This window comes from Leptonychotes weddellii, chromosome 7 (assembly GCF_054177405.1).
Source record: "Leptonychotes weddellii isolate Sample4059 chromosome 7, ASM5417740v2, whole genome shotgun sequence".
NCBI classification, from domain to species: Eukaryota; Metazoa; Chordata; class Mammalia; order Carnivora; family Phocidae; genus Leptonychotes; species Leptonychotes weddellii.
Genome location: NC_138375.1, coordinates 119455316 through 119466611, shown reverse-complemented (window position 1 = coordinate 119466611; position 11296 = coordinate 119455316). Strand labels below are relative to the sequence as shown.

The 11296-nt window shown below is 41.7% G+C and overlaps 1 protein-coding gene across 1 annotated transcript in view; it reads left to right on the top strand.

The window, feature by feature from the left end:
• The first annotated feature begins 1187 nt into the window (after nucleotides 1-1187).
• The window catches only part of SLC27A6 (solute carrier family 27 member 6), a 59608-nt gene continuing 49499 nt past the window's right edge, over nucleotides 1188-11296 (top strand). Inside the window, exons 1-2 of the mRNA XM_081827131.1 lie at nucleotides 1188-1293; nucleotides 1781-2472. Of these exons, the coding sequence (XP_081683257.1) occupies nucleotides 1992-2472 (481 nt within the window). The 5' untranslated portion in view covers nucleotides 1188-1293; nucleotides 1781-1991. The remainder of the gene's footprint in view (nucleotides 1294-1780; nucleotides 2473-11296) is intronic.

The following is an 11296-nucleotide window of genomic DNA, read 5'->3' as shown; positions in this document are numbered from 1 at the left end:
CTGAAATTAGCTAGAACCCAGCTGCAGAACATAAGACAAAAGGAGGGAAATGTGAGGCAATGCTTAATCATTTCATTATGTGCAATTAACCATGTATTCACACTTCTTAAAAGCAGAGGCCTGGGATGCTGGTGTCTGCAAGAAAAAAAAATGTGCAATTAAATGCCCCTCAGTTTCTTACCTTCAGTAAAATTTCATCAGTGCGTAAAATTTTATTGTTATTCTTTACAATTACTTGTTTCCTCTCCATTTCCCCTCCCACCTTGGGAATCTTTAGTTTGAAGTCCTGGTAAATGGTTTAAAAGATCACATGAAAATTTAAAAAGTTATTTTTAAGGACAGAAAATAGTATCTTTTTTTTCTTTTTTAAAGACAGAGAGTGAGAGAGTGAGAGCCGGGGTGGGCAGAGAGAGGGAGAGAGAGAATCCCAAGCAGACTCCATGCCCAGCACCAGTCCCACCCCGGGCTCATCCCAAGAACCTGAGATCATGACTTGAGCCAAAATCAAGAGTAGGACCCTTAACCGACTGAGCCACCCAGGCGCCCAAGAATAGTATCTTATACTTTAAAAAAAAAGGGGAGGTGTGTGTGGATATGGACTTAAGCTCCCACATCAATCAATATTTTTGTAAAATTCTGTAAAAAGCGCTTCTAGGCATTTTAAGGATAAAATTTCAATATAAATGTCAATTCCGACCTTTAAGTTTTTAAAAGTACTTTTTGTAGAACAACAACCCAATTTTGTGTTTTATGAATCAAAGAGTTCAGATATTCCTTGACCTGACCAATTCATAGATATCTTTTTTGTTGTTTTCTCTCTCTTTCCATCGGGATATATATACATACGTACATATACATATAAATACATATATTTCAACTCTTCCAGTCGCCTCTCCAGCGTCTAGTTTAGTTTAGTTCCCTTTATTGTTTAGTGAATGAACTCTCTCGCCCCAATTCCAGCAGCCTGGTTGCCCTCGACTCTTGCCACGACTTCCGGGATCCCCAGCTTTCCCTCCGGGACCGTCCTTTCGCGGCCAGAGGCCCCAGTCACGGCACCCTCGCCGGACCCAGCTGGGGAGGCGGCCAGGGGGCCCGAGCTGTCCCGGCGGCGGCGCTTCGAGCGGGGGTTGGCCGGGAGCCTGGAGGCGGGCGGTAGGCGGACGACACCTCCGCGGTGGCTCGGAGGAGAGATCCACCAGCCCAAGAACAGTCGGAGGGTATCTGCGGCCCGGGCCGAAGGCAGCCACTCCGAGCGGGCGCGGGGGTCACCGGGGAGCAGTCCGCCGGGACCCGGTGCGTGGTGCGTCCGAGGGGAGCTGCGGGGCGCCGGGCCGTGGCGCGGGGCGGATCCGGGGCGGGGCTCGGACCCGGATCTCACTAGACGTGGGGCATCCCCGACCCAGGCGTGGCCCAGACACCCCGCGCGGTTTCTGGTGGGTTAAGAGGGGAAGTCGCTGCCTTTCTCAGCCGTCGCCCCCCCCAGCGTCTCCAGGCTCGAGTTCAGCCTCCGAGTTGCAGCCGCCGGAAAGCCTGTCCCCAGAGGAAAAGCATCTGCCCCTGGACGTCGTTCTCCGGAGGGTGGTGGGATTTGTTGCGGGCCGCAGAGGCTCCGGGGACTGACCCAGCCTGCGGGGAGAGGGCTGGAGAGGGCCGGAGGACCCCTCAGGGCGCGGGCCGCAGTTGGGGCTTTTGCCAGGCAGGGGCGCTGAGCCGGGCTCCTAGATTCCGAGGACCCTGCGAGTGCCCGCGTTGATTTCGCGCGCTCTCCCTCATCCGCCAGGTGACCCAAACCTTATGCCCAGCATCCGTTGGAGCGACTTCTTCTGTGCACCCTTCTGATTCTGTTTCTCAAGATTACCCTCTCCCTCCCGGAAACGGTGGCGCGAACTGCAGGTGCCAGCCTGAAGCCCCGAGGACCTGCGGTCTCTGCGGAGAGCTGCACCTGGGGAGAAGGGCTGGGATCCCAGCTGCCTTCTGTGCCGGTGGCCCCCATGCTCCTGTCATGGTTAGCAGGACTAGCGGCTGGACTAGTCTTCCTGCATTTCTTGCAGAAACTCGCGTTCCCTTACTTCTGGGACGATTTCTGGTACCTGCTGAAGGTGGTACGTTATGGAATTCGGTTGGAGATGTACGTACTGAAAGGGGAGCTGTTCACTGTCCTGGATAAATTCCTGAGTCTTGCCAAGAAGCAGCCCCAGAAACCTTTCATCATCTATGAGGGAGACATCCACACCTATCAGGATGTGGACAAAAGGAGTAGCAGAGTGGCCCACGCCTTCCTGAACCATTCCACGCTGAAAAGGGGGGACACCGTGGCTCTGCTGATGAGCAACGAGCCTGACTTCGTCCACGTGTGGTTCGGCTTGGCCAAGCTGGGCTGCGTGGTGGCCTTCCTCAATTCCAACATTCGCTCCAACTCCCTTCTGCACTGTATCCGCAGCTGTGAGCCCAGGGCCCTCGTGGTAGGCGCAGGTAAAGTACCGGGTGAGGGTCACCCGACCCCCTCCCCCCCGCCGCCCTTTTTTGTTAGAACAGTTCACAATTAATACTTTGGGTATGTGATGAAGTGTGCATAGTAAGGATACAAAACAGTTTTACAGTTCTGTGACTCGTGGTTTATTTCTCCCTCTCCCATTTCCACCACTTTCTCTGTTGTAGATGAGTAAATACCAAGACAAGTTTAAACACTTTTCTGAATCCTCTGCTTCTTACTGTTTTGGGGAGAGGGGGCAGTTTTATGGTTATTGATGTCTTCAGTGAATGTAAGAACACAGAGAGATAGAACTTGGTATGTTTTAAAATTTTGTCCCATCTGACAAAATTATTTGATGAGTAGGAAAGGTATCTTGACTTCATGGCAGAATACCTACCTGCCCCTAATAGTAACACTATCAAGGTTGACTACATTTGAAGAACAAATATGTTTAATCTGAATTGCATGAATTCTTATCTTCATGTCTGCTTTTATTTTGCACTGCTTGCAAGCTAGGATTTGCCTAGCAAGTTTGGGTTCCCATCTCCTAGCCAGTGGGCGGGCTCTTGGCAGACTTGGCAGACTCTCTCTCTTACCCCAGCCCTGTCTGTCATCTTTTTTTTTTTTTTCCCCTGTCAGTAGGTTCTAGTCTTCTCCCTCCTCCCTTGAAGTTAGGCTTTGGATGCACATGTTGACACAGAACTACAAGGGAAAGGTTTTGGTTGATACTAATTAACAAAGAACCTAGGAAGATGGGTCGCACAACCAAGTGGAATTGAAGTATGACCAGTGATACTTATTTGGTGTAATCTAATGGATTTGTGCATATTTTTTTTGCACGAGGAGAGGCAGGTGGAGGATGAGGAGGATCCACAGCAAGGGCCTTAGTGAAAGTACTTAAGTAGTTTAGACTAAGAGATACACACTGACACCTCATATAGAGTTTTTAGATTTATAGAGCAATTATGAAAAATTATCTACGTTTATACATTAGTGATCTCGGAAGTGTAGAACTTTACAAGTAACCTTTATCCTATAACACTTGCATATCACACAATAATGGGTTAGGGATATATAGTACAAAAGTTAGTTTTTCAAGACTTTCATTTCTGCTCATTCCCCTTGTCCTTCCAGCTCAACTTGTGGCCTGAGAAAGTAGCAAAATGTTTACACTCAAGCACTGATTTTATTTTGTTTAATCTAAAGGAGTGGAGAAGCTGAATAGTCTCTCTTGTCTATTTTTTCTTCCTTTTTTTTTTTTCATTCAGTAGTCATATCCTCCAAGACTGAAATTCAATCCCTTATCTTGGAACGAGGTTAACTAGTGTGATGAACTTCCTCTGAACTGTAACAATAAGTAGGATAAATGAGTCATACAGAATTTTGACATCGTGGTGAACAGGGGCAAGTGATAAATGTGAATGCAGCAGAAAAAAATACCATTCATCTCTGGATATATTCCAACATTTTATTGCTCAATCTAATTCAGATAGCAGTTTCTAGAGCAAATCGAAATTTGGTTGTGCTAAAAATTGATAAAGCCATAAATTCCTTTTACAAGAGCAAACTAAGAGGGCCAGGGTATCCCTAAAAAGATTTCAGTGGCCATGTTATTGAAGCCAACCTGAGAAACATCCTATAGCCAGTCTCCTGAGGGATTCCTCTGAGAGTGTATAGGGCTGGTTACCTCTCAGCAAAGAACAGTCAAACTTGGCTCTTGACTAAGTGGTTGCCTAATTAGGAACAATTAATTTTGCAGTTCTACTTGTGCCAAAGTCTTGCTTTGCTTGCCAATAACTAAATTGCATTGTTTCCTTGTTTTTGACTTTTACACCAACAGTGAATTTTTATATATAAAAGCCGATTTGGGATGCTGGAGTTTTAAGCCAAAACCATTTAGTCAATATGCTTAGTAATAGATAGGTGGAGAAACCAACCTTAAATCTTATTAACAGTTCTTTTTAGCATATCTTTAGAATATATAAATTACATATGTTTTTCAAAGATGGGACAATTGTATTTTATGTAATTACTGGGTTGTGTATTTTTTGTTTGTTTTGTTATTGTTTGTTTTTTGGTAGGATGTGGCTTATCACAGGGACTTTTCTGTATTTGAAGCTCTTAGCCTGAAATACTGTATTCTTGGCATCTTGAGTCAAATTAGTGAACAATATATACATGCAGTTTTTAGAGCTTTAAATTTTAGAGGTCTTAGAGTCTCATGGAGTGTTTCTAATGGAGATGTATCATCATTTAACCATTATATCCCCGGGGAAAGTGTACTGAGAAAGAAATTAGTCAGAGGGTTTAGATGGAGATAACCCAGACAGATTTGGATTTCAATTATGGTCTACCACTTCTTAGCTCTGTCATTGAGGAAAAGGTCATCAGTTGCCCTGGGTCTCATTTTACTTAGTTGTAAAATGGTGACAAAACCAATCTATTTCACAATGTAATTCTGAGATTAAACGAGGTAGCTTTTGTAAAGTGACTAGCTGAGTGCCTGGTATGTACTAACTGGAGCTGTAGTGAATTGAAATAATGGCTATTATTATTATTATAAAGTCATCTGAGGCTTTTAATAAGGAAACTTGCTTGGATTTTGCTGCTACAATCTAATTTGGTGTTAGCTATAAGAAAGGCTGGTAAGTAGTTTGGTATAGGACCTCAAGCACCTTACTTTGGTATGTTTTAACAACATTTTATTTTCCAGAAGTTATATAGAACCGATTTCAAACAGGTTTTATAGGCAGGCCAGATGATGCCTTTTTTTTTTTTTAAGATTTTATTTATTTATTTATTTATTTATTTATTTATTTATTTTGAGAGAGGGAAAGAGTGAGCAGGGGGAGGGGCAGAGAGAGAGAATCTCAAGCAGACTCCCTGCTGAGCCTGGGACCCAAAGCCGGGCTCCATGTCAGGACCCTGAGATCATGAGCTGAGCTGAAATCAAGTGGATTTCAAGCTAAGCCACCCAGGAGTCCCCAGATAATGTCTTATAATTCTGTCTTCAGGAATAAGTCAAAGGAAAAGATGTCAACTAATCTCCCGGGCAAATTGTGACTGTCATTAACAAAAATATTAACAGTTGCCCTTTACTCAAGGCTGATTATGTAAAAGATACTCTCAGTGATTCCAAGAGGCAGGTACAGAGCTATATATTGGCAGCAGAGGGAAAGACATTCACTGAGAACAACTTAGTTTGCAGAGCAAAGATTCAAAAGCTCATCTCTGATACAAGACTGTGTTGTACTATATAGCCCAGTTGTTTCTGAGGCTGGTCAGTCCCCTTTTGATATAACTAGGAAAAGATATGCATTCCAGTTTTATAAAAATACTAAAATAAAGGTTGCTAATATTAAGATACCAGGTTTTTCATATACAGATAACTAGAAAAAAATTAAATGTTTTTAAAACTCTTACTCCTTTCTCTCACAGTCTGAAGATTCAAAAATACTTGCCAGGAAGTTTCCTATCTGTATAATGTGGTTTTGAAGATGTATTAAATGGCATTTCAGATTTCCCTGGAAATTTCAATGCTTATTGGAAATTAAATAGTCTTAGGTTAAACCTAGTCCTTTCCTCCCAATATTTCAACTTCGATTATTACTAATGGTGCCTGTGACCAAGATTATCATCTACCTCTACATGCTATTCTCTTTACTTAGAATAAACAGGAAAATGTTGGGATGCTTGGATATCACTTTAAAAAGTCTATGTAATTATATTCTTTGACCCATTTAGCAATAATAATAATAATGTTAACAATAAATAATAATAACCTCTTCCATTTCTAAAGTACTTTATGAATTACAAATTGTTTATATGTATATTATCTTATGTGACTCTCATTATAGCCATAGCCTTGTTTTAAAGGGAGGGAAAGCATGGTTTAGAGCGGGCAAACCGTCTCCTCAAGCTTACACATGTAGAAGAAGCAATGTACAGTTTGGAGCTGGGATTTTCTGATGTGAAAGCCTGCTGGGTACACCTTTGTCTTTGTCCTTCTGCTCCTGTTCTTTCCCCCATCGCCATCTTTTCCTTTCCTTTCCCCATCCCTTCCTGCTCCCCACCCCCTTTCCTTCCCTGTCTCTCACCTTCCATCTATCCACCTACTTCCTTTCAGTACCTTTTCCACTAACCGCTCCTGCCTCAGGTGTGGTATGACTATTCACAGCGACCCAGTAGAATGGTCAAGTTCTAGTCATTATTTGTGCGGACTCAGGACCAGGCCCAGAACAAGGATGTAAGCTCTTTGAGTGGAGGAAGTTTGTTTTGTTCACTGCTAAATTCTCAGAACTTAGCACAAAGGAGATGCTCAACAAATATTTATTGCCAGTATGAATGAATGACCTCATGAAAAAGTACGAGGTACATATGGACACTCCGTAACTTCTTATTTACTTGCATATTTTTGCTAATAAATTGTCCCTCTGCTGTCCATTTGGTAACTGATTTTGATAGTAGATGTATCAGTGGAATTTCTTTGTTGTGTTATTTTATATTAATGTTGCTAATTGTTAGAATCATGACTCCCCAAAAGTACGAAGCGCTTTAGATACACTAAGCATCTCCAGAGTTTCGGATTTATTTGCATGTATGTATTTTGTACTTTCTCCTTTCTTAATATACAAAAATTACTCTAAGTGTATAACTAAAAAATATATATTAATATTACCCTGAACTCTTACTTTGGATTCAATGGTATCAACATGTTTGGAAGGGTTTTGTGTTCCTGTTCATAAGAAACGGCTCTAATAATTTATAGTAAGGCATGCAGATTTGCCCTGTTAGTTTTCCTGAACTGTTGCATTCAGACTGTGCAGGGCAAATGTGCCATTATAATTCTCCAAATGACTTTCAGCCATAAAGGCATCTGCTTTTTAAAGACCAAGAGGAAGGGTTAGAGGAAAAATAAAGAACCTTTAAGTTTTATAGAAAGGAATATGTATTCAGATAGATAAGAAACATGGCTCATGTAAACTTTTATTATTTAACCCAGGTATTGTGATAACCTCACATCTATTTTCATTCTTAGGACATTTTTGTATTTTTACTTATATTTAGTAGAATGAATGGCTGTTTTGCATTTTTATTTTCCATTTTAGACTCAGCTCAGTCAAAGATGACCTCCATCCCAAAAGAAAATTGCTCATTTCAATAGAAAGGTTAAGTGGCTTCATGATTCCCTAGCTGGAAAAGACAGTGTTCTAAGCACTGATACACTTGTGGTTTTTTTCTTTTCTGATCATGGGGACACTGACTGGGGTTCTTATTTACATTATCTGCTGAACATGTGTTCACTGTAAGGGAATGATGTTTGAATGCTGGCAGGAGCAAAAACTATTTAAAAGGAGATTGTGCCTACTCAGAGATGTGGCAGGGCTAAGTGGGAGAAATACACATCTTGGAGTCAGGCAAACATGGGCTTAAACCCTAACTCTGACGTTAACTGACTGCTAACACATAGCAGATGATCAATGAGTATCAGTGGGTCTTGTGCAAATTAAATGTAAAGAACACGACAGGGTGCCTGGACCATAGTATATATTCAATAAATGGTTGCCATAATTATTTTTAATTGCATAGAGGCAGAGACATATATGCAAAGTAAAAGTGTCTGCCTTTGCTATGGGCAGATGGTCATCAGGAGGCAGATCCAGGCACATGGCCCGGGACCCAAGCGAACTGGTTTTAAGCAGCTGTTCTGTTCTCCCCCGTAGCATTGTGGCCATATCTACTTCCCAACCCTCAGGAGCTAGAACTGGAATGGTGTCAGAGAAGTTAGGAGCCAGATGGTTAGCTCTTCTCTGGCCGAGAAAAGGAGGATTCTTCCACTTATAACCAGAAAGGAATGTGGAAAATAACTCTGATGGCGTATGAATCTTGTAGATATACTACCTTGGAATTGCCTTTTTGCCAATTTATAGTTTACTTACTGATTAGTCTGTGTCTAGAGAGCTCTTCCGTGCATTTACTAGTTTTTACTACTTTGTCATTGAAAAATAGCAAGCCAAATACATCATGGCGTTGTGGTCCCATTTGGGTAATAATTATTCATTGGCAATGGGAGATGTGCTGGAAATAAAATCAAATGAAGTGTTCTACTTTTTACTTTCTTGAACAATTTTACCCATAATAAATATGCTCTCTGTCCCTCAAAACGTGGGGACAGCTGAGCGTGAAAACACATAAGCCCACTTACAAACTTGTTTGCATATATTCAGGGCAGCTAATAAAATCATTTCAGGGAAGAATATGTTATCACAATCGAAAAGACTTGTGCTTCTGTGCACTTCCTAGGATTATTATGATTATTAATAAACTAATATTTGTTAGACTAGCTGGCACATTATTCATGGTGAGATGAGTTTCTGGCCTGATATGAATTGCTTTAGGATATTGCTTACTTAAGCATCAATTTTGTTAGAGCCTGCCCATGCTTTCTATGGAAAACCTGTTGAGTGGCTCTAAGTAGTAGGAGGGTATTTATAAGCATGAAGTGAGACCTATAATTTCACTTTGGATTCTGTGTGAATATTGCTTTGGAATGTGGAAAGCTCAAGGTAACCATTTGTCCCGGAATTCCATATAAGTTGTCTTCATGCCTAAAAGTTTCAGTGTTTGCCAGTGTATTAAGAACTACAAGCTATTCCTTTGAAGCATTAGCTTGTTTTATGTAAAATAAGATAACTTTAAGAGCTTTTAATGCAGGATGAATAACATAATTCATACTAATGGCATTGTAGAGGGATATGTTAAATTTTACTCCTTGCACTTATAGTGTCAGTAATGTGAATAAGAGACAAGATGATGTAGAAACAAATTAATTGGTACAAAAAGAGCTGAAGGATCATGAGCAGAGATCATAATTTACCTGTTTTTCTAAAGATTTCATTTATCTCTTTGAGAGAGAGAAAGCGGGGGAGGGGCAGAGGGAATGGGGGAGGAAGAAGCACCCTCCCTGCACAGCAGGGAGCCCAACTCCCAACTTGAGGCTTGATTCCAGGGCTCCATCCCAGGACCCCGAGATGATGACCTGAGCTGAAGTCAGATGCTTAACTGACTGAGCCACCCAGGCAGCCCTCTAATGTACCCATTTTAATGCTTGCAGCACTACTTAATGAAGTGCCTTGCATATTTGAGAAATAGTATGAGTTTCTTAAAAGGACCCTATTGCTGTGAAAGCCTTCTACATCATACAGCCTTGTCCTGTGAGGTAGACTTTGCTCAAGGTCATAAAATATTCAGGTGTCGCATTTTCTTTTCTTTCTTTTTTTTTTTTTAAGATTTTTATTTATTTATTTATTTTTTAGAGAGCGAGCGAGAGAGAAACAGCATGAGAGGGGAGAGGGTCAGAGGGAGAAGCAGGCTCCCCGCAGATCAGGGAGCCCGATGCGGGACTCGATCCCAGGACCCTGGGATCATGACCTGAGCCGAAGGCAGACGCTTAACCATCTGAGCCACCCAGGCGCCCTCAGGTGTCGCATTTTCTTATAGCAGTTTTCTGTCAAGACCTGCATCTCCAGGGGATCCCATGGGCAGAGCTCAATTCCATACCGAGATCTCCCTCCAGCACCCGCAGTGTGTGTGCGCCAGGGGCAGTGAGCGGAGGTATGGATTAGGACACATGTCATTCATTTGAGGTCTTATAGTTCAAGAGGTTTCGATGGTAGTACCCTTCACTGAAGAGTAAATCTTCATGAAACATAGCCAGGTGTCCTCGAGGTATATAAAAACGTGCTATTTTGCGTCAGGACTTACTATTCAGAGTTTACTTTCAAAATGACACTGAACCTTTTCATTTTGTTAAGGAATACTGACAGTGATAAATAAATCATCATTTTTTTATCCTCTATAAGACTTTTCAGATTTTTATTTCAATTTTCATTATCCTCAACCACATTACCTACGACTGTTGAAGAAATAATTTAATAAAATTCTGTAGAATTCTGAATGTCTCAGCTAAGTCAATTTAATTTTAACCTTTGAAGGGAACTAAATTTTATTTCCTCTAATTCTTAGGAACCTGCTCACTTCCTTTTTCTTCTAAAACTCATCCCACTTTTTGTAAACGTTGAGTGTTTCTTTAGACTCTACAATTCCAAAAAAGATATGGAGCCACAATTACTCATATGGTAACTTTCTTTGCACTTATTTTGCCTACTTAGACTTACAGATCATTACAAACATTTTATAAGTCTATGCTGTTAATTTACAATTCCAGACGAGAGATTTGAAATTAAGATAATGAAATGAGTCAACTCAGAGACTTGTACTTATACATTCAAATTGCCAGAAAGAGTCATTAAAACAAGATTGGGGCACCAGGGTGGCTCAGTGGGTTAAGCATCTGACTTTTGATTTCAGCTCAGGTCCTGATCTCAGAGTTGTGAGGTTGGGTCCTGCCTCGGGCTCTGAGCTGGGCATGGAGCCTGCTTAAGATTCTCTCTCCCTCTCCCTCTGCCCCTCCCCCCGCACCATTTCCCACCCCACCCCTACTCTCTCTCTCTCAAAAACAACAACAACACGAAATTAAAAGAAAATAGAAAGTCTCGATCATTTGTTTGTCCTGGTTTTTTTCATATATTTGTGGCTTATTCTTCCCCCAGCGTTCCCTGTGATTTTTCACTTCTTACTGAAGCAATCTGTAGCTAGCAGCATGCTGTGTATGCTCAGTGAAACTCTGGACTCTTACAGTTTATTTTATGTGGATTTGTGACAGAAATAAAAATTAATTCAGGGGGGCGGAGCAAGATGGCGGAGAAGTAGGAGACCTGGATTTCATCTCCTCTCAGGAATTCAGCTGGATAGGGATCAAAC